The 26774-nt window shown below is 38.8% G+C and overlaps 1 protein-coding gene and 6 non-coding genes across 7 annotated transcripts; 4 read left to right on the top strand and 3 right to left on the bottom strand.

Annotated features, from left to right (window-relative positions):
* Positions 1-10350: 10350 nt before the first annotated feature.
* LOC120735468 lies at positions 10351-10469 on the top strand. The gene has a single exon (XR_005696261.1). It is a non-coding gene; the product is annotated as a 5S ribosomal RNA (ribosomal RNA).
* Positions 10470-11991: 1522 nt separating this feature from the next.
* LOC120735467 lies at positions 11992-12110 on the bottom strand. The gene has a single exon (XR_005696260.1). It is a non-coding gene; the product is annotated as a 5S ribosomal RNA (ribosomal RNA).
* A 5166-nt stretch (positions 12111-17276) lies between these two features.
* Positions 17277-17395, top strand: LOC120735466. The gene has a single exon (XR_005696259.1). It is a non-coding gene; the product is annotated as a 5S ribosomal RNA (ribosomal RNA).
* A 970-nt stretch (positions 17396-18365) lies between these two features.
* trnal-caa lies at positions 18366-18475 on the bottom strand. The gene is made up of 2 exons: positions 18438-18475; positions 18366-18411 (listed from the first exon to the last, which is right to left on the bottom strand). It is a non-coding gene; the product is annotated as a tRNA-Leu (tRNA).
* Positions 18476-18886: 411 nt separating this feature from the next.
* On the top strand, positions 18887-19005 carry LOC120735465. The gene has a single exon (XR_005696258.1). It is a non-coding gene; the product is annotated as a 5S ribosomal RNA (ribosomal RNA).
* Positions 19006-21443: 2438 nt separating this feature from the next.
* trnal-caa lies at positions 21444-21552 on the bottom strand. The gene is made up of 2 exons: positions 21515-21552; positions 21444-21489 (listed from the first exon to the last, which is right to left on the bottom strand). It is a non-coding gene; the product is annotated as a tRNA-Leu (tRNA).
* Positions 21553-21800: 248 nt separating this feature from the next.
* Positions 21801-26586, top strand: dhrs12 (dehydrogenase/reductase (SDR family) member 12). Its single transcript, XM_040034809.1, has 10 exons — positions 21801-22006; positions 22605-22738; positions 22838-22920; positions 23225-23317; positions 23401-23482; positions 23859-23920; positions 24009-24113; positions 24199-24289; positions 24417-24554; positions 26141-26586. Exons 1-10 carry the CDS (start codon positions 21951-21953, stop codon positions 26251-26253), a joined length of 957 nt encoding a protein of 318 aa, XP_039890743.1. The 5' UTR covers positions 21801-21950; the 3' UTR covers positions 26254-26586.
* The last annotated feature ends 188 nt before the right edge of the window (positions 26587-26774 follow it).

Below are 26774 nucleotides of genomic sequence, written 5' to 3'. Positions count from 1 at the left end.
CCAGTGTGTAGCGTGATATTTCTTTGTAAGACAAAACAAAATAATTCACAGTTTCAAAATGAAATCAAAACTGAAATTCAGCTTTGATTTTCCTAACATCTTTAACTCAAGATGTTAGGAAAAGACAACATTTTGAAAAACTTGGAACTTCAAGGTGAGGTAAATTGCTTTTAGATTGCAATATTGTATTAATGAGCTTCCCCCAAAGCACTTAAATAAAAATAAATACAAAATATTCTATAAAATTGTATTCATTTTATCTAAATGTAAAAATATAAATATGCAAATTATAATAATTTAATTGATTAATTTGAAAAATAAAATAGGCATTTAAAAATGTTATTTTAAGGTTTTCTTTAAATGGATTTGTATTTTATTATGATAGCTTACTGGGTGTAATTAGGTCAGATTTGTTCATTTTTGTTTAACTCACAGGGGAGTCATTAGTATAGTTTTTAATTAGTTAGTTTGTGTTATTTTGTTCATTCTTTATGCACAAGAAAGAAAGTAAAAAGAAAATACATGACTAAACAGATTTCAGGGGTTATATAAACACAGTGCATTTTTGTGTCGTTTACTCCTTTTTGTGTACAGCAGTTTCAGAGCTCCATAGTGAAAAAGTAAGTTGTTTCCATGAATGTGCATGCGTTTATGTGCATGTGCACAGAGGCAAGCTTTGGCTTCCATCTGTTGCATCCACCTCCTGATCTGTGTTTCTTCCACTCTAACAAATAGTGTTAATGTCATAATGGGGTCCAAATGGTGGGTGGATGTACAGAGAGGAAAACATTTTGGAACCTAGCCACTCAGTGCACTGTGCCAACACTTTTCATTTCAAGTAGAAAAGCCAGGGACAAATGGTTGGAACGAAATACGGCAGTGTGTGGAGGTTTAAAAAAAAATCTTAGCTGAGTTTGTGACTAGATTTGATTTCTTAGGCTTAAACAAGATGCAAAATTTGTGAATGTTGAAGTTATTGATATGCGCCAGAAATAAGAACATTTTTCCGCCCTGTAGGGAGAGGTAGATTGTAGATTCTGCAGCAACTATTTTTTGGATAATTTCTTTCATCTGTTAATTTTTTTGTAACTTCTCATGTCAGCATGTTCAGATGTCTTAAACTCATGACAACGTACCCCAGTGTACCCACATTTAACATAGTGGGTACACTGTTATAATTATCTTCATCTTCAAGTATAGCGATGTCATAGTATAATGATTTTAACATTTAGCTAAGAAGCAAAAAATTGTTGAAACTACAGAAGAGGATTAGTACAGAAGAGGATTAGTACAGAAGAGGATTAGGGCCACCAAAATAAAAAAGGTAGGCACGTCTTTTTTTTCCTTTCCCAGAATTCTGAGAAAAAAAGTCAGAATTCTGAGATTAATGTCAAAATTCTGAGAAAAAGGAATTCTGAGAAAAAAGTCAGAATTCTACGATTAATGTCAAAATTCAGAGGATTAATGTCAGAATTCTTTTTTCTTAGAATTCTGAGAAAAAAGAATTCTGACATTAATCCTCTGGGGTGCCGGGTATAATTGGCCGTTTTGGACTACTTTTGATTTTACCTCGATATTTCACCTTTAAAAACTGTTTATCCTGCCCTGTTTGGTATCATTATTTCCGGACCAACCTCAAATATCTGAAATTGGATTTTTTTCATTTTGACATACTATATTAGCACAATTGATCTAAATTCAGAGAAAAAATTTAAAATCCGAGTAGAATAAAGTTGTATTTTTTACTGCAAAAACCACAAACATGTTTAACGAATCATTTTCATAACTTGAAATGCAAATAGAAATTGTACATTTCTAAAAATTATGCACAAATTTTGCAAACAACAAAGTTGTATGGTACTATTTACCTAAAAATGCAGCCAAGGGCTCAGGCGTTTTTTATAGAACCATTTAAAACTTTTTACAGAACAATCAGGTGTGCTGCATCAAATAAGAAGGCACACAAATTATTTGTGCCACTCAAAAACTATAGTTTCTTTCCACTATAAGATAGAGGAGAATACCACAGGCCTAAACCCTGCAAGTCTGAGTACAGGAGGTGTATCAGTCCAGTTTTCCATGTGGAGACAGCGTTTAGACCGCAATCTGCTTTTGGTGGCTTTTTTGGAGCAACTGTGACATTCACTAGTATAACTGACACACAAAACAAAACAATGACTACAGTACACACTAACTATAGCCCCCAAACATGCTAAATTTTTTTTGATTGGCTGACATACACTTTAACACCAATAGGGAAGGGATGTTTTGTCGTTTTCTTTTTTCACTTGCAACCAGAGAGTTTTTGCTAGCGCTGTCCTGAGAAAATGTTTTTAACCGTTCTTCCCGCTGTAAACACCGCTGTTTTGTTCAGAAAAAAGCATCACGTGTATTTTTATCATAACTCTGCTTTAACGTGGCCTATCGAAACAATTTAAAAACTGGTATATAGTTTGAAGTCCGCACTTTCGATCCAAGTTGAAATGGAGATTCGCTACATTTTGTTGCTGTGTCGTCTTAAATTGGTCATGTGATTTTGACGCACCAGCGCGTCCTTCAACCCCAAAGAGTTAAAGTCAGAATTCTTACTTTTTTCTTAGAATTCTGAGCTCAATGTCAGAATTCAGATTTTTTTTTTCTCAAAATTCTGACTTTTGTCTCAGAATTCTTTTTTTTTTCATAATTCTGAGATTAAAGTCAGAATTCTGAGCTCAATGTCAGAATTCTGACATTACTCTCAGAATTCCAACTTTTTTTTAGAATTCTGAAATTAAAGTCAGAATTCTACGATTAATGTCAAAATTCAGAGGATTAATGTCAGAATTCTTTTTTCTTAGAATTCTGAGAAAAAAGAATTCTGACATTAATCCTCTGGGGTCCAGGGTATAATTGGCTGTTTTTGACTAGAAAATAGTCAGAATTCTGACATTACTCTCAGAATTCTGACTATTTTTTTTAGAATTCTGACTTTTATCTCGGAATTCTGAGATTAAAGTCGGAATTCTGAGTTTTTTCTCAGAATTTTGGAAAATAAAAAAAAAGACCTGCCCAGTTTTTTTTCCCCGTTGGCCCTAATCCTCTTACATATCTTTCGCATAATCCTCTTCCATACGAAACCACTTGTGATTGAGAAAGCAGCTGAAAGGAGTTTGTCTTCCAATTTTGAGGCTTTACATGATTTAGAGCCCCACTGCGTTATCGGCATCCTGATATTATCGACCAACACTAACTATTTGCCAGTTTGTTGTATTGGCATTTATAACATCCATCCATTCACTTCCGCTTATCCTTTTCAGGGTCGCGGGGGGCGCTGGAGCCTATCCCAGCTGTCATAGGGCGAGAGGCGGGGTACACCCTGGACAGGTCGCCAGTTTGTCACAGGGCCAACACACAGGGACAGACAACCATTCACACTCACATTCATTCGCACATTCACACCTAGTGGCAATTTGGATTATCCAATTAACCTATCCCCACAAGCTGGAGTACCCGGAGAGAACCCACGCAAACACGGGGAGAACATGCAAACTCCACACAGAAAGACCCCGGCCTGATGGTGGAATTGAACTCAGGACCTTCTTGCTGTGCGGCAACAGTGCTAACCACCGTGCCACCGTGCTGCATTTAGGAGAAAATTTAGAAGAAAAATAAGAGACAGAAAAAACACCTTTCAACCATGTTATTAGTGTTGATGTTGCATAGTTTGTCCACAAGAGGGCACTCTGCAACTTCCCTACTGGCAACACACGTTTTGATTGCCACAAACACAACGACCAGCGGATCTGAGCAGAGTCCAGCAATATAAATATATAAATGAGTAAATACCTAAGCATCACAAATGTTAGGGAAATTTGTTTCTGTCTCATGTGCCTGAAAAAAAACCCAAAATATCGGCTGATATATCAGATTTTTAAATCACCAAATATTGATATCAGTTGCGATGACTAACTGTTATGTCGCTCAGCCTCTAATATGAACATATCTTCCATAGGAGTTTAAAGACACTGTGGATTTTTCCTTGTCAATCTGTAACCAGTCATTATAGGTACCTCAGTGCAACAAATATTTTGTTTACTTTACATTGTTTCAAAATTATTACAAAGTGGAAAGAGTCGAACTTTCCAGGTTTTTCCCAGTAGAAATTTTACCTTTAACAACCACAATGTTGCTGAGCCAAAAACCTTTCGACCTTTACTACATCTGCCTCTCGCAGCGTCGCTGTTACATCTACAGGGTGGGCCATTTATATGGATACACCGTAATAAAATGGGAATGGTTGGTGATATTAAATTCCTGTTTGCGGCACATTGTGAGGGGGCAAACTCCTCAAGATGGGTGGTGACCATGGTGACCATTTAGAAGTCGGCCATCTTGGATACAGCTTTTGTTTTTTCAATAGGAAGAGGGCCATGTGACACATCAAACTTATTGGTAATGTCACAAGAAAAACAATGGTGTGCTTGGTTTCAACGTAACTTTATTCTGTCATGAGTTATTTACAAGTTTCTGACCACTTATAAAATGTGTTCAATGTGCTGCCCATTGTGTTGGATTGTCAATGCAACCCTCTTCTCCCACTCTTCACACACTGATAGCAACACCGCAGGAGAAATGCCAGCACAGGCATCCAGTATCTGTAGTTTCAGGTGCTGCACATCTCGTATCTTCACACCATAGACAATTGCCTTCAGATGACCCCAAAGATAAGTCTAAGGGGGTCAGATCGGGAGACCTTGGGGGACATTCAACTGGCCCACGACGACCAATCCACTTTCCAGGAAACTGTTCATCCAGGAATGCTCGGACCTGGCACCCATAATGTGGTGGTGCACCATCTTGCTGGAAAAACTCAGGGAACGTGCCAGCTTCAGTGCATAAAGAGGGAAACACATCATCATGTAGCAATTTCAAATATCCAGTGGCCTTGAGGTTTCCATTGATGAAGAATGGACCCACTATCGTTGTACCCCATATACCACACCAAACCATCTCTTTTGTTGTTCCAGCAGTCTTGGAGGGATCCATCCAATGTGGGTTAGTGTCAGACCAATAGCGGTGGTTTTGTTTGTGAACTTCACCATTCACATAAAAGTTTGCCTCATCACTGAACAAAATCTTCTGCATGAACTGAGGGTCCTGTTCCAATTTTTGTTTTGCCCATTCTGCAAATTCTGTGCGCCGATCTGGGTCATCCTCGTTGAGATGCTGCAGTAGCTGGAGTTTGTAAGGGTGCCATTTGTGAGTAGCTAATATCCGCCGAAGGGATGATCGACTAATGCCACTCTCCAGTGACATGCGGCGAGTGCTACGCTGTGGGCTCTTGCTGAATGAAGCTAGGACAGCCACTGATGTTTCTTCATTAGTGAGTTTTCTTGCGTCCACATTTTGGCAAATCCAACACTGAACCAGTTTTCACGAAACTTAGCAAGCAGTTTGCTAACTGTAGCATGGGAGATGGGTGGTCTCGTAGGGTGTCTTGCATTGAAATCTGCTGCAATGACCCGGTTACTGCGTTCACCAGATATCAACACAATTTCGATCCGCTCCTCACGTGTTAACCTCTTCGACATGTCAATGGCTGTGAACAAAGAGAAACTTGTAAATAACTCGTGAAAGAATAAAGTTACATTGAAACCAAGCACACCATTATTTTTCTTGTGACATTACCAATAAGTTTGATGTGTCACATGGCCCTCTTCCTATTGAAGAAACAAAAGTTGTATCCAAGATGGCCGACTTCTAAATGGCCACCATGGTCACCACCCATCTTGAGGAGTTTGCCCCCTCACATATACTAATCTGCCACAAACAGGGCTTTAATATCACCAACCATTCCCATGTTGTTACGGTGTATCCATATAAATGGCCCACCCTGTACATCTCCTTCTCATTCACACACATGTATTCTGCCTTGCTTGTACTAACTTTCATTCCTCTTCTCTCCAGAGCATACCTCCACCTCTGCAGGGTCCACCTGCTCCATACTCCCATGTTGTCTGCAAAACTTGTAGTCCCACCCCAACCTAAACCCATCTCTCACTCCTACCGTACACCTCAGCCCTGCCTTGCTGTCCTGATAGATCTCCTGCACCACCCTCACATACTTCTCTGCCACTCCTGACTTCCTCGTGCAATACCACAGTTCCTTTCTTGGCTCCCTATCATTTGCTTTCTCCAGAGCCACAAAGACACAGTGCACCTCCTTCTGACCTTCTTTATACTTCTCCATCCTTCTCCATCAACACTCTCAAAGCAAACACCACATCTTTGGTGCTCTGCTCTTTCTTGACATACTGCTGCTCACTGATCGTCACCTCGCTTCTCAACCTCGCCTTAATAGCTCTTATCCATATCGTCATGATATGGCTCATCAACTTTATCACTCTGTAGTTACTGCAGCTCTGCAGTCACCCTTATTCTTGAAAACTGGTACCAGTACACATTTTCTCTATTCTTGAGACATTGTGTTAAAGTCCACTGCCCTCTCTCCTGGAAATACCTCAACAAATATGTCATCTGGACCTTTCCAGTCTTCATCCTCTTCATAACACCCTAACTTCCTCCTTTCTAATCATCTGCACTTCCTAATACACTTTCCTTTTTTCCTCTATCCATCCTCCTCCTATTTATTTAGTGTCTACGTATTTGGTTTTTATTTGATTTTTTATATATATACATATATGCCTGTACAAACATTGCACAACAGAATTGTGGTACCCTCTACCGACAAGTTGTCAGAAGTACAGGAAGTGTGGTGTGGTCCTTCTTATACCCGTCTGCTTGCCTTCTTGTGTGGGTGCGTGTGAAACTGTCTTGAAACTCGTGTTCCCTGCATGCCTTTCCCTTTCTTCAACATGCTCTTGACTCGATGCTGCCACTGCAACCTAATCCTCTGATCAGCATGCTGAGAAGAGCACAGACGGGCTGACTGGGCCAGTGGAGAACAGGGGACTGAGGTGCTGCGTTGCTCCAGCCACTTTCTCAGATTGTTTCAGCCACTTGTGCTGATGCAGTGTGAACTTCGCTCATTGTTGACCAGGGGTGGAGGTGTAAGGGGGGGCACACACCCCACCCCATCTGCTCAACATCTATCGCCCTTCTGTGATCTCTTCTTCCACAGAGGTGAGAGCTGGGTGAAAAAGAACAAGTTGTCCAACCAAATGTTTAGAAAATGCTAATTTGGTACCTGGACACTGCACACAGATCTTTCCAAAGACAGAATTAAAACATAAACAAGGGCAAGAAAGAACTTTTCCTTAGTTCAGTGTGTCAGGTTCAAGATAAACCAGACAAAGACTGGGGTGAATAGAGTGACTTAAGAGACCAAGGGATTGAGGGGAGTTACTTGGCACACAAACAAAAAGCACTCATCCCTGCATAGCTTGCAGTGGTCCCAAATCCCCACATTTGTCCGGACAAATTGACTGGACCCCAGGTCTTGTTTGTGTAGCTCCGCTGGTCTGCTGGAGAGGACTTGAGGACAGTGGGGGATACCCCTCCAGCAGGCTTGGCTCATGGGAACAGAACAAATAAGATGTTCAGACCGAGCTTGGCAACAGTCTTTAATTCTTTCTATGGTAAAATCAAGAAACTAACCACCAGGGATACGATGATTAGGTTGTGCCTTAAACACTTATATGCAGTCTATAGTACCATCCCAATATCAGAAATCTTTCAGGCGGCTGAAAGAAATTTAATGCAACATTTTACAGCCTCTCAGCTTGTTGTTATCTCAGCAGTGTTAGCACACAGTTGGAGTAACCCATTATTGGGCTCCAAGTGGTACAAAAAGAAGTTTGTGGGATCTGGTCTATACTGCTTGTAATTGTGTTCATGGAATCATGGGTAAAACAAATGAGTTTATAATGTTTCAGAATCTATAAAAGAGCAAGTTCAATTATTACAATTATGTTAATTCAAGAATAATTTGATATTATAATAATGACCGCAGATTGTGCCTATCCCAAGCTGTTATTTGAAGCTCAAGCGCTTAGTGTTTTGGGGTTTTTTCATATACAAAAATGATAATTTTACAGAAATGGAAAGATATCTGATGTAGCTATTAGCCAGCTTTAATATGCAATCCCAAGCCAAGTAAACACAGCTGTCTTTGTAGCATTAAAATACATTTTCAGAGTAATAGATACAAGTAGGGTGTTATCAAGCATGCATATTTGACATACATATTTTGATCCACACCGTTCAAGCTGCAGATTACTCCATTTCAATATAAACATACATAAAAATCCTACAAAATATATGGACATTTTTTAGAATCATGAGGAAACAATATGAAGACTGCAGCTGTTTTCAGACTATTTAGAAGCTTTAATGAAAAGGCAGATTGTGCAAAGGCAGATATTTTTTGGCCATCTGTTCTTTGATGGCAAAACCTTTCAGCAGTGGAGGTGCAGTATCGTGAAGCACTTCGAGTGGTTTTTCAAACTTTTCATCTTTTATTTAACAAGTGCAGCACAGTCATCATACTCCTGTGGATAGTGTGAGATGAAGCTGTGTATTGGAGAAACCATCACTGCAGTGACCTTACAGTTACACTGCTTTGTGTGGTTGGAAGGCTTATGGAAGACTGCCATCTAGTGCACACTGTAGGGTTATAAAACAAGTTATCCAATGTTTATTTCTGTATAATATAAGTGAGCCTATCTTATTTTATTTTTTTTAAGAATCAGAGTAAATCACTTTTAATTGTCATGTTAAAACTATGTCACCTACCCAAGAGTGTAAGGTTGGAAAAAACAGAAGAAGCCAGACAAGCCAAGTCAGAGTCATTGTGCACCTAGTACCGTAAATGCTGCTGCTTACCATACCAAACATGCTCAGTTTTCAGGAGCTAAGCAGGGTCAGGTCTCATTAGCACTTGGATGGGAGAATGTGTGCAAATGTGTGTGCATTTATACACACAGGATAGATTTAAGTTCTCATTGACATATTTTAAAAGACAAGAAAAGCATGCCCATGTAACAAGGTCATAAATCACATCTTGTTATAATAATAATAATACATTTTGTTTGAGGGCGCCTTTCAGAAACCCAAGGTCACCTTACAAAAAACACAATTAATAAAAGGAAAAGTAGTCATAAAATACATAAAATAAGTTAAAATTACAAAACAGAGCGTGACAACAGATAAAACCAGCATTAAAGCGAATAAGCCAGTTTAACAGATGTGTTTTGAGCTGTGTCTTAAATACGGAGAGGGAGTCAATATTTCTTAGTGCAGGAGGAGGAGAGTTCCAGAGCCGAGGAGCAGAGCGACTGAAAGCTCTGTTCCTCATAGTACTAAGGTGTGAGGACGGAACGGTAAGATGAATAGCAGATGATGATCTGAGAGGGCGAGAAACAGTGGTGATATGGAGCAGGTCACACAAATATGAAGGAGCAGATTTATGGATACATTTGAACGTGAGAAGTAAGATTTTAAAATTTATCCTGGCTTCTATGGGCAACCAGTGAAGCTGCTGAAGAACTGGGGTAATATGAGCACTTAACGGAGTGCAAGTTATGACCCGAGCTGCAGAATTTTGAAGAAGTTGGAGTTTATGAAGGGACCTTTTAGGGAGACCAAATAGGAGGGAATTACAGTAATCAATACGGGATGTAATAAGACTATGGACAAGGATGGCAGCAGCATGGGGGGTAAGGAATTTATTTGGAGGTCTTTCTTTCTTTTACCTTTTATCGTCAGACACAACGCAGAACCACACCGGTTACACTCTGACTCCTTGAAAACAAAAGCTGTGCCCTTTTTTTTTATGTCACCATATTATTTAGTAACTTGAACCATATTTATGCGTGCAAATGTCAAGGGATGCTAGCTTCCCACTTGGATTTGGATTTATCTTTGCCCACACAAAGATGGTAATGGCGTGGCAGTACTAATTCTTCATATATTCTTATCATGTTTGGTTAGAACTCTCAGTCCTGTAAATTAAAAACGTGTCAATCCAGTAGAAAACTTCTAATAATAAATATAATATCAGTTTGAGCCCAACTAAAATATATTTATCTTAAATAACCTAAACTTTTGGACCAGAAAACAAAATTAAAACAAAGGACAATACTCATCCAGGTTTCAAAAAACTAAAAACATATAGCACTGAATATGTGTTTTAGCTCCTCTACGAATCCCAAGTTGTTAAAATCTGATTCATATCGAAGAAATAAATCAAAATACGCCAACATAGTTCGTGTTTTCTACCATATAAAAAGCCATCTTGGGACGTCAGCGTCCGCTTACGGCCATACCACCCTGAACACGTTGCATTATATTTGTTTTAGCGTCCAGCCTTTGTTGTTGCATATAAATATGTTTCCTGTTACTATGACAGTCGCTTACGGCCATACCACCCTGAACACGCCCGATCTCGTCTGATCTCGGAAGCTAAGCAGGGTCGGGCCTGGTCAGTACTTGGATGGGAGACCGCCTGGGAATACCAGGTGCTGTAAGCTTTTGCTTTCATACACCAGGGGGCGCTGTTGCTCTTCATGACAGTACAGAGCGTTTTCTTAAAGTGAGACTTTAATAAATTTTCATCTTTTCTCTATTGTTTTTTAATTTATCAGGTAATATTTATTATTAATTGAGTTAACAGTTCTGGGGGTTTTATATTTTCAAACAAAATACACGTCTCACCGGCAAGTAATACTGCCTCCAACCTCTTCACCCTCTTCACATAGACACATACTGTGCACACACAGCATGCTCAGTTGTTTCAATTCATCAGCTGCCACAAGTCAACTTAACGTGTGCATAATAATACTCTTAACCCTCCTGTGTGCTAAAGACTATACACCCTACTGGTTTTTTGGTTACATCAGTCTGCCACCCAATTAATTTGTGTGTTTGTTCTGCAGCTCCACATTGCCCAGGCTGCAAAAAACGTGTGTGCTCTTAATGAGCTCGTTGTCATCTCTCTGCCATCAAGAGTGAGCATTGGTTAATGGTCATCATGTGACCAATGCATGCCAGCTTCTTTTACTTAGCAAAATTGTGATTAATAGTTTTGTTAAGGGGCACGGCAAGACCATACACACACATTTTTAAAAAATTAACAAAAAATGCCTGAAGAAAAGGACACTTTGGATACCTAAGAAGAAAGGGGCAGGTGCTCATGCCCCCTGCACATGCATTACTGTTACTAATATTAATATTGATGCATGTTCACGGTGGTATGGCCATAACCCCAGGATATTTTTATGTCATGCTGATTTGTATTTTTGTTGTTGTTGTTGTTGATTTTAAAAAATGGATCCAACCTAAAGGTCTTCTATGTTTTGAAACTCATGACACTCTATAGTCTTCTGTTGGATTTGAACACTTTTAATTTATAGCATTATAACACTGTTTCGTTAATCCTGTCATCACTGTCTTTAATTGAATTGAATTAATTTCATTGAATAAACAAAGTCTTAATCTAAAGACAGAAGTTAGCAAGCATTATACTTTGATACATAAACAGCCTTTTCATGAGTTCTGTTATACAGTAAGACAACCATCGAAGGACCCAGTCCCTTCTGGTCTTAGCAGGTAATTGGAATCAGGCCCTGGGTAGTACTTGTGTGACAAGCTCCAGTGGGTGTTGCTGCATCTTTTACTGGAGACAATTTTGAAAAGCAGGGATGTCAAAAATCACCAAGGATCAAAATTCACTTATTCATTTAATTTCAGTTATGAATAGTATTTTTTTTTTTAAAAAAAAAAAACAGCAATGATTTAAAAAAAAAACATCTTTGACAAAAATTATCGTTGTCAATATTGTTGTCTTTTAATAGATGGATAAGCACCTTGAGTCAGCTATTGTGATTTACAGTTGATTTGAATTGAACTGAATTAAATGTCTCCATTATCACACGTTAACTTTATTTCTTTTTGTTATTTCACCATATTATTTAGTAAAGCAGCAAATATGAAGCACAAAAATTCAGAAAGTACCACTAGATTACAGCAGCGCCCCCTGGTGCATAAAGCAAAAGCTTACAGCACCTGGTATTCCCAGGCGGTCTCCCATCCAAGTACTGACCAGGCCCGACCCTGCTTAGCTTCCGAGATCAGACGAGATCGGGCGTGTTCAGGGTGGTATGGCCGTAAGCAACAGTTTCACCCACGTGAAGTCTATTTATGCATCTCAGTGCTCGTTGCGTTTAGTTTTAGATTGTCACAGTAATCGAATTGTGAATTAAAAACGTGAAAATCCCGTGCAAAACTGATTGGGAAAAAAGATATACAGGTTGAAGCCCTTTTAACAATGAAATGTAACAGTCAATATACTTCTCGGGTTTCCCAAAATAAGAATATGGCGGAAAGAACAAAATAGTAAACTACAAATGTACATTACATTTGTTTTAGCTTCCAGTTCATAGCTTTTGTTGTTACATATAAATATGTTTCCTGTTGGCTTCATAGTCACTTACGGCCATACCACCCTGAACACGTCTGATCTCGGAAGCTAAGCAATACTTACTTAGATGGGAGACCGCCTTACAGGTGCTGTAAGCTTTTGCTTTCATACACCAGGCGGCGCTGTTGCTTCGTTACAACAAAGCTTTCAAAACAATAAGATCTTATAACTTGCAGGATATCTGTGTCACGGGTCACGGCTTTTACATTTTCAAACAAAATACACTTTTTTTTTCTCAACTGCAAGTAGTAATATTTCCAGCCACTTCATCGAATTTACACACATTAAATTTATAGCATTATGACACTGTTTCATCATTGCTGCCATCATATGGTCTTTAAACAAGTTTTAAAAGTCTTAATCTAAAGACAAGAGACAGCAAGCATCATGATTTGATACATAAACAGCCTTCTCATCAGTTATGACGTTCCTTACAGTCATACAAACCTCAAAGAACCCAGTCTCTTCTGATCTCCTTCTGAACTCGGGTAGTTGTGGTTAGTACTTGGTTGAGAGACCACCTCTGGATGGGAAAGAACAAAACATAACACTGAATCTGTTAGAGATGGCACGATACCACTTTTTCATGTCCAATACCGATATCATAGATTTGGATATCTGCCGATACTGATATGAATCCGATATATTGTGTTTTTTAATCAATAAAACTGTTTTTTTAATATCTTGCTGCATTTTGTATAAGTTCATACTCAAGTTTAAATAAACAACAACACTAAAGCTATTCTGTTATACCTGCGTGTAAAAAGATACACTGCACCCAAAATATTTCATAGTTCAGCAAAACTGATCAATCTAATGAACTTAAACCTATACTCCATCATTCCTATTCTGGTATTTTAAAGAGTACTTAGCAGAAATATTAAGCAACCTAACTAATAGGGTTTCTCTCCGATATTAGATCCAGTAATTTACGTCAGTATCGGACCGATACGTAATATCGGATAGGTCCATCTCTAGAATCTGTGTAGATGACAATTTATATGGTGACATATGTCATTTCAGTTTATGTCACTTCTGCAATGCGAAGTTCATCAATAGTGTTGTCTTTTAATGGGTGAATATTCCCTTATTACAGTGCAGACTGCTGCTTCAGTGTATTTTTTTGTTACGTCACGGTATTATTTACCAGAGCAGCTCATATGAAGCAAATATGAGCTCAAAAGTCAAAAACAAAGATGAAGCAGCAGCGCCCCTGGTGTATAAAGACAATCATACAGTACTTGCCATTTCCACGGCAGTCTCTAATCCAAGCAGGGCCGTGCAGATAGGTTTAAAGGGGCGGGTGCTCAAAGTTAAAAAGGGGCACATTGAACCAGGCTGAATAACAACAACACACATTCATCAAGAATCTAATATGGGAAGGGCAGGGCTGTGTTGATCTGAGCCTGTAGACAGTAAAAAGTCCATAGGAGAGATGGTAGCTGATTAAACAAGTGTCATGAGATAATAACAAAATGCAAAGATTGGTGACAGTGCTTGGAACCATAAGGCAACAAAAAACTGTGAGAAATAATTTAGGCTCTGCCTGTGAATCACTCTTTGCTTCTCTTCTTCCTTCCATCCCATCATTTCATATATCACTCTCCACTTGCTGCACAGCAAATCCAGCATGTCCAAATTAACACTGTCGGATTTGATTTCAACACTATTAAAGTGTCTATATGGGTCCACACCAGAGAGTGTTAATTTAACTCTTTTTGGAGAGTTGGTATGTTAACTCTGATTTAGTGTTAAACACCAAATCTGTCTGGAGTTGATAATTTAACACTTACTAATGCTAACTAGGTGTTAAGAGTTTATATATTAACTCTCAAAGAGTATTTTAGTTTAACTATGTAAGAGTTATCTTCTAATTCATTCTAAAAAGCAGGAATTTTACTGTTCTGAACTTCTAGAAATTTATTTTGGAAATAAACATTTACTAAAAAGATGCAATGGTTTTTGAAAAACATTTATTCTGAACTGTGCACCACAATTTCAAAACATTTTCTGAAAGATGTAACAGTATACATGTTCTCACTTTCATTAGAATTTTGTTTATCAAAAGGTCTGACATGGTAAATGCAAATAACAGCATTCTCATCACTTATTTCTTCAATACAATATGCATGTCCTTCATTCATCCCTTTGTGGAACTTCAACGCACTTCTGCTCTCCCCCATATTCCATCTTCACAAGCATATCCTGTGCGGAGATTGAATAAAAATTAGTTGACACTAATTAATGGCACAAATAATCCAGTAAACAATTGCAGCACAGTAAAAAAACAAAGGAATCCTCTTTGAGCCATTACTTGTGTAAAGTATTTTCCCAAAAGACAAAGACACAGGCAACAGGTAATACTGAACTAAATGTAAAACCTCAACCTTTTTCATTTTTACCTAAACCGTGTGCACAAAACTCTGGAGGGATCTAAATGCTAACGTCGAATCCAGTCAGGACGTCAGCTACTGCCGTTTGCTCGTTTTTTGGGGGGGTTTTTTATGGGCGATCGTTTTCAGGCTTCAAGTAGCACCATTATACCAACATTTCACATTCTAGACATTGTTTTAGGTGTATTTGACCAAAAGTTTGACTGAAAATTCACATGCAAGCTTTTTTTCAAGGCTGTGGTATTTGCCCGCAAACAATACCTTTCAGCTAGCTAAAACAGAATGTTATGCTATCACCGAGCAACATGGCTAATGCCTTTCACACAGCGTTGTCTCAACTCCAAAGAGCCACAGAAGTAAAAGCTCATAATAATAATTGAAACAATCTTTGAAAGAATGACTTACCAAGCATGGCAAACAACTCAAATATGTAGAGCAAAATGTTCTGAAACGGCTTCACTTCAGCTTCGATTGGAGCCGTGCTGGGGGCGGAGTCTGTGAATTTACTCTATTGGTGTCATAGCCCCTGTAGGAGTTCAGCATGAAGAGGTCAAGAGTGAATGTTTCCATTGTAACACCTCCAGATTTGACAGAGAAACACTCATTTTTAACACTCGATTTTAACTACTATCATTTTACACCTCAGAGTTACATTAAAAGAATGTGACTCTACTTAGAGTAAAATTAACTCTACTTTTGCAAGAAGACTATTAACACCAAAACATTTAACACTTTTGAATTTGCTGTGTGTCTATCTGAGAACAAGGCACAACTTGCTATTGCAATAAACTATAATCTAATTATCCACACCTAACAACTCTTGCACTTAATCTATAATAAAATGATGACAGAAAAAATGTTATAGCCCTGCCTTTAGTAGCCTCACACAGCTCCTACTGTTTCCTCCTCATGTCCTTACCAGCCATGTCTGGACAATGTTATATCATGAGTAATATTTTTTTTAAAAATCCATCTAAATAAAACACACACATGCACGCACACACAGTGACATTTTAGACCTTCTTCAGAATACTGTATATACTATGGGCATCATGGTGCTGATCCAGAATCTTTTTTTTATTATGTATTACTAGAGCTACAATAATAAAGCAATGAGGAGGGGGAAGTAATAAATATGAAATAATGTATTTATGATGATTCCATTTGTTTCACTATCCACTCTGTGCAGGGGCAAAGCTTATTACATTTTTAAACTGTAGAGATACAATAATTTTACTGCTGTAAAATCCAAATTTTGTCTTATTTAAAATATAAATCTAATATAATCTGCTTCTTAATGTATGTTCTTTAAAATACAGCGTGTGTTTTTTAATATATTATAATTATAATAATGCATAATTATGTGGACATGCATATTAGATTGTTTTTTAGTGAAATATAATCCCTCCAGAAAGGCAGGAAAAGCCCTGTAACTTGCTTTAAAACTAAATATGTTCCCTAAAACGGTGACAGAGCTACAGACCCATGACAGCCTTACACAGGTAGCCAGCAGCTACGACCAGCACTACTTGTGCAGTTAATAAAAGGACAGGTAATGTTTGTCACGCTGTTGCACACACAGCACGCTCGTTTGTTTCAGTTCGTCAGTTGCAACAAGACAGCTTACCAACGTGTACGTAATAAGCTAATACTCCTGGGTGCTACACACTACAGTGTACGCTGTACACCTACTTACTGGTTTTGTCGCATCAGTCTGCGTCTCTGAGTTAACTTGTGTTTCTCCTACAGCTCCGGACCGCTAAAAATGCGCGTGCTCTTTGTGAGCTCGTTCCCGGCTCGTAACCAGCGCGTTCTGCCGTCAAGGGCGATCATTGGTTAAATGTGATCATGTGACTGATGCAAGCCAGATCCTTTTATTTAGCAAAACTGTGATTAATAGTTAAATATTATTGTTGAGGGGCACAGACAGGACTCCGCACGCACACACACATTAAAAATAATAATAATAATTTTTTTAAAAAGTTGCCTCAACAAAAGGGCACTTTGGGCACCCATCAGGAAAGGGGCGGGTGCTCAAGCCCCTATAGCCCCCCCCCTCTGCACGTGCCTGAATCCAAGTACCGAGCTGCTCCTGTTTAGCTTCCAAGATCAGGGGTATTCTGAGTGGCCGTGAGCGTAAATATTCTGAGCTTTTCAACTGTAAAATATGTGTAAATAATATAATTAAAGGTCGTTCATGTTTATCAAACAAATGCGCAGAAAGTATGCAATACATGATAAAAAAAAACAACAAAAACGGTACAACAGTGACATGTAGGAGTCAATACACTTTCCAGATTTCGCAAACTGAAAACATATAAATAGAAAAACAAAGAGCAAGTTTGTTTTATCTTCAGTACGAATCCTAAGTTATTAAGACCTGATTTATTTCGTAGAGGAAAATATCACTGCATCGGGTTTGTACTTTGTTGCATATAAATATGTTTCCTGTTACTATGACAGTCGCTTACGGCCATACCACCCTGAACACGCCCGATCTCGTCTGATCTCGGAAGCTAAGCAGGGTCGGGCCTGGTCAGTACTTGGATGGGAGACCGCCTGGGAATACCAGGTGCTGTAAGCTTTTTTTCATTTATACACCAGGGGCGCTGCTACTCCTCATCGGGGGACACAGCTATGGGGGAAAAGACTGAGAGGTGAAATTTTATATATTTATCAAAAATGGCTGTTTGTGTGGGTTTTACTTGCACTAAGTTCAACATTTCATTGTACCTCTGATCACATTAAGATCATGAGAGGTGGGAGAGTTTTTCTTTTTTGGGTGGACGTGTTGGGCTGCCCATAGCTAGAACCTGCCTCAGTGTAAGTTATCATGTTCACAAGTAATGATCTGGTATCATTGCTGAAAGATATACAGCAATCAAATTACAAATTACATCAAGGGCCAGTATCCTGCAGGTTTTAGATGTGTCCTTGATCCAACACAGATGATTTAAATGGCTAAAAAACCTCCTCGGCATGTCTTGAAGTTCGCTAGAGGCCTGGTGATGAACTAATCATTTGACTCAGGTGTGTTGGCCCAGGGTGAGATCTAAAACCTGCAGGACACTGGCCCTTGAGGCCTGGAGTTCCACACCCCTGTCATAGATGATGACAGAAGAGTGGATGAAAAACTCAACTATCAGCAATGTGGAGGTGAAAAAAGAGTGATTAGAAGAGTGGGAAGATGGTTTTATTGAGGGGGTAGGCCTAAGGAATGAGAAGTGAGGTAAGGGTAAAGTGGTGTGGAGATGGGAGGAGACAGATAAGTAAAATAATCAGTATTTCTGCTACAAGAGCACTGAATTGTAAAAATGTTAATGTGTGCCTATTTGAGGAACTCCTTGTTGAAAGAATTTTTCATGTCACATTTACACATTTTTTGTCCTATCATCCTATCCTATCCTATTTGTCCTATCCTATTTTTCAGCTTTAAAAAGGTTTTGATTCGTATACAAAGCAGGATTTGTAAAGTGGTCGTTATCAAGGTACTTAACTAAAGCTAAACTGAATAATAGTTTTTATTAATAATTTTTAAAACGAACAAAAAGTATTGTCAGAAGTGGGATTCGAACCCACGCCTCCATTCGGAGACCAGAAGTCCCGTGTTGAGGAAGGTTTGTCACCTTGAGTCTGGCGCCTTAGACCGCTCGGCCATCCTGACAACTGCGATCCCCGGCCGTCAGAAAGCTGTTTCACTGCTGCTAACCAAAGTTTGCAGCTGAGACTTTCTATCACTTTGTAAAGACAAGCGGCATTTTTTAAAGAGTTTAGCGTAGAGTTTATTAAAAACCTTAAGTTTGTTTGGGTTACGGCTCACTTTTATTTTTTGTTTTTATTTCGTCTTTCCGTTAATAAGAAAAACATAGAGGCACCGCCAGGAAGAGAAAAGACAAAAAACACTACTCAACTAGCCGACCTGTGTTGCGAATTAGACTAAATAGCTATAAATATGCTTCTTGTTAGCGCCACACTCGCTTACGGCCATACCACCCTGAACACGTTGCATTACATTTGTTTTAGCGTCCAGCCTTTGTTGTTGCATATAAATATGTTTCCTGTTACTATGACAGTCGCTTACGGCCATACCACCCTGAACACGCCCGATCTCGTCTGATCTCGGAAGCTAAGCAGGGTCGGGCCTGGTCAGTACTTGGATGGGAGACCGCCTGGGAATACCAGGTGCTGTAAGCTTTTTTTCATTTATACACCAGGCGGCGCTGTTGCTTCGTTACAACAAAGCTTTCAAAACAATAACGAGTACTTGACAATGTTCGTTTTTAATCCTTTTTTTTCTGTCACAGGATATCACGAGAGCACTTCCTTTTGTACACCAGGGGGAGCTGCTGCTACACCATTGTAGACGACTTTGACAAAACATTTGGCAAGAAGTCTGAAAGAAGGAAATTCATTTATTCATCCTTAAATAAATAGTAGAAAAAATAAAGAAAATCTCGATTGACGAATAAAGATTTGAACGAGACAAATTTCGTATAAAATGGGTTCCAAGAATTAATAAGTGACCCGTGCAAAATCAATATATTGATTAATAGGTGAAAATTGGTAAAGTGAAGTTTTTCTTGGGGGGGGGGATCCTGTTTATTTATAGAATTTTTACATGTAGTTTGATATATCAGGCCTAATAAAACAAGTACCAATGATACAAAGACATACCTCAATACAGTTCAGGCCATTACAATTTGAATGATTTTTGAGAACTACTGAACAGCATATAACTAATACCCATCCCAAGGTCCAATCCAATAACAGAAATAAATGAATAAATAAGTAAATAAAACACACACAGAGAGACCACCCCTCAATTAAAAAAACAACAACAAAAAAAAAACAAGGTACTCAAAATGATATAAATGATAAATTGCTGCCACACCTGTGAAAACCTATTAGCATTTCCTCTGAGTCTGAATTTTATTTTCTCCATTTTTAAAAAGAACATAAAATCTTTCAGGGTGAGAAGTTTTTCAAGACCGCAAAATTCTACGTTGTGCCAGCATTGAAGTGAAAGCTATAACGTCCAGCTGCTTACGGCTAAGGTTTAGGGTGGAATCTTCAGAAACACAAAAAAGGAGAAACTAGTGGACAAGGATTGTGTAACACTCAAAACATGAGAGAGCACTTCAAAATAGTCCAGTCCAATATAACTGAAGTGTTGGGCAGGTAAAAAACAAACAAACATATGAGTTAATTAACAGGTAGGAGGTTTTGCATCTGTTGCACAGGTCAGGAATGCCGGGGTGTATTTTAGATGTGTAATCTGTATACTGTCTTAAACCGAATATGCAGATGAAAATGAGGCATGAATTCTGTTAATTACTTTGTCCCAGTAATCTTCGCCAAACCTAAGAAGTACCTGCTCCCAAGTGGAAACAATCATTTTGGTTGAGTAATTACCCGATGCCCTAATTAAAGTATATATTCGTGATATAAGAGCCTTCCTGTGAGGCCTCAGCTCAAATAAGTCTTCCCACCAATGATTGGGGGGCTGACTCGGAAACTCCGGCAAGAAAGAAGATGCACAGTGTCTTATTTGGAAATAGCGCAACAAATGATAGCAGGGCAAATCGTACAAAGAATCCAGGGCACTAAAGCTGAGAAACTTTAATACCCTTTCTTGCCCATATACAGAAGGAGGAGTCCACCATGGATGGGGGGAAGAGGTGGTTGTTACAGATTGGGGCCAGAGCAGAAACAGAGACTGAACTGAAGTGAAGTGACGCCCTGAATTGTTACCATATTTTTAGAGATGCAATTACAACATTGTTATCTGTAAACTGTAACAGGGAAACAGGAAGGGATGGAAATAATAGTGCTGAAAGTGAGGTAGAGAGACATGATTGAGCCTCGAGGCAACAACAAGGAGCCTGAGGATCATTCAGGAATAAGTACATTCAAATGCTTTTGAATGTTGGCTGCCCAATAATAAAACATCAAGTTGGGTAGAGCTAGACCACCACCTGTTGTAGTGAGGTCATACTAATCCTGGGGGTCTTGTTTGCCCATATAAATGATGAAATCAGTGGGAAAAACATTTTTATAATATTAATCCTACCAAGAAGTTGGAAGGTTTGCTGACCTTTGAAAAGCCAACCTTACATAGGTTAGCAATGATTAAAATTTGCAGTTTGGAAAGCTTTAAATGAACTGGTAATATGTACTCCTGGATATCTGAGGCCAGAAGACGGTAAACTCAAGTTTTTAAGCATATATTATAAATTATCAGTTCAAGACCGAGACGGAGATCTAAGTAAAATACATAACAGCTTTTTAAGCACAGACTCGACTTTTTATTTATTTATTTATTGTCTCTGGCAGCACTTTACATGTAATCAAACTGACATGTGATTATGAATGAATTACCCTGAAGGAGAAATGTGCGGATTATAAACTACGATTCTGTTTCCGTATTTTATTTTTAAACGTAAACACGGTTTATTAGTAGTATTAAAATGCATAGTAGTCTTAAAACATGTCAGTGTTTTAAGACTGTCATGTTTTTTCATTTGCGGAGAAGGGACGATAATGTATCCTGTAAGATAACATGTTATATAAACGTAGTTAGCGAAGAACGACGAAAGAAAGCAGCGTAGCCCACAGAAAGAAAAAAAAAGTATTGTCAGAAGTGGGATTCGAACCCACGCCTCCATTCGGAGACCAGAAGTCCCGTTTTACAGGAAGGTTTAACCTTGAGTCTGGCGCCTTAGACCACTCGGCCATCCTGACAACTCTGTCGAACGAGCCGAAACAAACACTCATATAATTACAACTCACTGTGTCACGATTGTGACTGCCAGAGATGTATCGAACAGCCATTTCTCCTTTAGGTTCTTTGACATCAGTTCAAACTGAGCTTAAATTTGTTTTTTTAAATGAAAGGATGGTTTGTTTCGCAGCTGTTTACGGAACAGCAGTAAGCGAACATTTCCGCCAGGGGCAGTATACATACGTTATGAAATACACTTCCGGTGCTTATACACGTGATTCTCCGCCCATCTCTCACTACAGACCTTCGCTTACTACATAACAAGCTGCAGTCATCCTTATGAAACGCAAATACTGGACTGTGTCCACTGTTAGGGCGACTAAAGAGCCAATTGTGTAGAGAAGCTGCGCGTATTAAAATGTCCTTTTACAGGAATACTGTGTGGCTTGTCAAAGGACTCCAGGAGTATACAAAGTAAGTGGACAGTTTCCTTTTCTAATAGGACTCTATTATGTCGTCAAATAACTTGTAGTCTTAATTGTTTGCGGTACATATAGGCTACATAACCTTCCGACACGCCGCCCAAAGTTTAACCACATGTTTGCTTTGTTAGTGATAGCACTCGGTTACTGCGCGTTTGTGTCTGACAGCATGCTACAGGTAAACGATTACACAATGCTGCAAGCTTACCGTATAATCAAGACTACAACCTCTTTAAAAGATGTTTGAAACAGTGAAAGTGCTTCTTACATATGTTTTCTGACGTGACCAGTAACCCAAATAAACACAGTGGATAAAGACATGTATAAAGCAGGAGAGTGTCATTTGGAGGAAGACTGCAGTCTTCCTCCAAATGACAAGTAAAATGACAAGTAAAAGTAATATCAAGTAAAACATGTTTTACTTGATAAATTACCCAAATTATTAGTTCGTTATATTTTGTGATTTGCTTATGGTATGCTTATTGTATCCTAGTAACCACACCCAATAGTGATGACACTGTTACATCAGTGCATGTAGAAATATGGGTGACAGTGTAATGTGCTCACACATTCCTCTTTGCTCGTACCAGGAGTGGCTATGAAGCAGCAGCAAAGCATTTTGTTCCAGCTGACCTGGATGTAAACCTGAATGGAAGGTCCTTCATGGTGACAGGTGCCAACAGCGGGATAGGGAAAGCTGCAGCGCAGGAAATCGCTAAGAGAGGTGAGGAGGAGTCTCACAGCTGACAGAAGGCAGTTTTCCTCCTTCCTGCTGGTATTTGTGTGTGTCAAATGTTGATCATGTTTTCCTTTGTGTCTGTAGGGGGAACGGTTCACATGGTGTGTCGAAACAAGGGGCGAGCAGAAGCAGCCAAAGGTGAAATTGTTGAAAGCAGTAAAAATGAGGTGAGATTTTAACTGTTCATCTGAGTTATTTCTTTTTTATACAGGAGTTCTCTTGTAGTCACTTTTACCTTGTGCAAATTGAGGTCCCTGAAATAAAGTGAAGCTTTGCTTTTTCTTTAATAAAAATATGCTCACATGCTTGTTTTATTCCATCAGATTTTTAAAATGTTCTGTCAAGAAACATGAATGAAAATAAAGGAATCAAACAAAACAAAATAGATGAGAATATTCACACCTGCTTTTCCACCCAATTAGATTAGACTTAAAACTAACCCACACCTTTAATTTTCCTGTCTATTCCCAGAATGTTCACGTCCACATTGTTGACATGTCGAGCGCCAGGCAAGTGTGGGAGTTTGCGCAGAGCTTCTCACAGAGCAACACACTGCATGTGTTGGTGGGTAACTGCAGATATGTTGTGGCTCATCTGCAGTAAACATATTTTAACGTTAATCTCAATCTGTTTATGGTGGTTCTCAGATCAACAATGCGGGCTGTATGGTCAACCAGAGAGAACTAACTGAGGAGGGTTTGGAGAAGAACTTTGCCACAAATACGTTGGGTAAGACGAGAACACATATTTCAGATGGAAGTTTTAACAACAAAAAGGAAGCCGGGGTTTTTAAATCGTAACTTTGTGTAAAATGATAGTGTTCAACATTTTCTTTCCTGCAAAAATGACTTTTCAGGACTGACTGTAATTAAGATGGTCTTAAAAAAACTTCCAAAACAGGCAAAATGTAAAATATTAACATTAAAATAATCATTTTGTATTTAAATTTAGGGGAGGTGACTGTAATGATCACTGGTTTTGGCCTTATTTGACAAATTATGTTGTTATTTAATGTCATTTCTGCAAATTTGCAACAAAAAAAGTATGTGAAAGACTAATATTGGCTATAAATAAAAACTCTTTTGTGCGTAACTTTGTTTTTCAGGTACATACATCCTCACCACTGCACTGATACCTGCACTGAAGAGGGTCGAAGACCCGAGAGTGGTGGGTTGAATTACAACCGCACAAAAAAATAACCAGGATGTACAAATGCACGACTGAAAATGAACGATTTCTTCTGTTTCCGCTCCAGATTACTGTGTCTTCAGGTGGCATGCTCACACAGAAATTGGACGTGGACGACCTCCAATTTGAGAAGGGGACATTTGACGGGACCATGGCCTACGCTCAGAATAAAGTAGAGTGACTGAAAGATGTAGCGGTCTACAGAGGAATTGTTGTGGTATTTATATTGATATGCATTTTTTTTCTTTGTCTGGCAGAGGCAGCAGGTGATCCTGACAGAAAGATGGGCTGCTCAGCACAAAGAGATCCACTTCTCCAGCATGCACCCCGGCTGGGCAGACACACCAGGTGAAGAAAAGAAAGATACTTTAAAACTTAAGAATTTAACTGGAAGACAAATGTTTTTCATGGAATAACAACCTTTGACAAGAGAATGTTGTCTCTGTGACTTAAGTTTTGAATTTTCTCTCTGTAGCGGTCCAGACCTCCATGCCTTCATTCCACGCTAGGATGAAGTCCAAGCTGAGGACGGAGGCCATGGGAGCCGACACCGTGGTGTGGCTCGCCATATCCGCAGCAGCCACCAAGCAACCGAGCGGGCTCTTCTTTCAAGGTCAGAAAAAGACTTGCAAATATCTAACATGGTTTTCTCTGTAATCACAGAGAGAAACTAAGGAACTTGAAGGGTAGCAAAAGATATAAATTATGTATTAAGCACTTGCTAATACTTTACTAATGCTTCATTTGAATGACATCTGTGTCAGTTTCAACTGGATTCAACCAGCAGCAGCAATGACTGTTCCCACAGCTTCAATAATGAGGCCACAGAAACGTTGTTTCGCAGTAACATGTCTAAAATTAAACTATGGTTTCAATCACAAATAGGGAAATCCCTCCATATTTCTTCTTAACACTCAGATTAATGGACTTTTTTGGGTCCCTGTCCACCCAAAAAATTCTAGCTGCAGTCACACAGTAGTCTGGGAATTATGAGTCTGTCATAATCTCGCTGTAACGAGACTGGCGCCTTACAGCTCACCAGACTCATCCATACTATTGTCCAAACACCTCTCATTCCCCGTGACGATCAAGATGACAGCTGGAAAAAGCTCCAGCATTGAAATTCAGTCATTTCCTCTCTAGCTCCTCCACGATAGCGGACGTTACTGCAGGCAGTAGAACTGTCTGCGCTCTATCAGCTGGTAGAGACTGTCTGTTGCCAAGATTGTAACATGCAGAAAAACCACCGATAGATTTGAACACCTGGACCAGTAGCAATTTCACTTTTTGCATAAATCGGAAGCAAAATCAACTCTGTCATTTTTACAGTCATAAATGAAATTTGTAATCACAGGTTATTTAGTTTGTTGCAAAAGTGATTCATGAGCGTAATTGTAGCTTAATAGTATTGATCAAAGATGTTCATTGTCAGGGACCAAGCAGTAAAGCATAAAGGACACAGGTGTTTTAATTCAAAAAGGGTTTTTATTGACCCAAAAATATGAAAATATGTTTAACAAAGCCAAAACTTAAACAGGCAGACCAATAAAAGAGGTCAACTCAATAGACTAAACTCAAGATAATAATTAACAAAACCTCAAACAAACATCAGATAAACTGACCTGCTGAAATGACACACGGGGAACTTAAATACTGGTTTAGCTAAACCAAATGACACACACGGGGGAAAACAAGATGGCTGCCATATAACCAACTAATACAAAACAATTAAACACGCATGAAACACCCCCCAGGCAATGAAGCATGTGGTGCAATCCAATTAGGCTGTCAGTGGTACTTCAGGTCTTCCAGCCCTTTGCCACACAGGAGGAGAAGCCAACCCCAGGTAACTCAAACAAAGAAAGATGTATTCATATAACATAAAACAGAACTTTGACCTTGCAAGGTTAATATGTGTGCACGCCATATAAACATTGGAAGGTGTGATGGAAAAATAAATACATTTAATAAAGAAACAATATTGAACAATAAGTAGAATATTTTAAAGTAGTGACTGTAAATTAAACTAAGGTGAATCAACTGGTGGTGAGGTGTGGAGCTTACCATGTGTGGCATGCCATCACATTCATGTTTTTGTGATGCTGCAAAACTCCTATATTTAAACTTTTTATAATCGATCACTTAAATGTCACACAGTTTTGTGTTATGTCTCATGTATTCGCATAAAATGTCTTTCAGATCGTAAAGGAGTGGCGACACACTTGCCCCTCGCCTCCTCCCGGTCAACATCGCAAGAGGAGGAGAAGCTTCTGGCAGCGCTGGACGAGTTCGCCCAAAAGTTCAAACCTTAATACCTCAAAAAACAGTTTCTGTAAAAGGAAAAAAAACAAACAAGCACTCCTCACAGATTACTAATGTTTACACAATCTTTTTTTTAATATACAGAAAAGCTTCAACCTCCAAGAACAACCTTTACTTAAAATATACAAAAAAAACAAAATCTAGTGAAGTAAATGTGGTTGTTTACGGAAAGATGACTTTATTTTTGCTCCTTGGTTAATCAAAAAAAAAAAGAATATACTTCCTATTTGTAAAGCTTATGAACATATGTACACACTGACAATTATGCATTTTAATTTATGTTAAATTTCTTATCTGATTTCATTAAATAAGAATTTTACCTGTTTACTTGCAGTTTATTCATAAGGGGTTGTGTGCACCTGTGTTTCTGGTGTATTTTGGCTACTTTGAAATGTAATTTTTAAAGACGTTTCTCCCTGGGTGGATCATCTCCTTTTGCATGTGTCATGTGTTGCAATACCTGGGAAAAAGGAGAAAGTCTGTGTTGCCGAGCAAAGTCCGATGAAGCTGC

The sequence above is a fragment of the Simochromis diagramma genome, unplaced genomic scaffold (assembly GCF_900408965.1).
Source record: "Simochromis diagramma unplaced genomic scaffold, fSimDia1.1 OVJJ01000091.1, whole genome shotgun sequence".
Taxonomy (NCBI): Eukaryota; Metazoa; Chordata; class Actinopteri; order Cichliformes; family Cichlidae; genus Simochromis; species Simochromis diagramma.
Note: the sequence above shows the minus strand (reverse complement) of the source record. Positions and strands in the feature narration are given on the sequence as shown.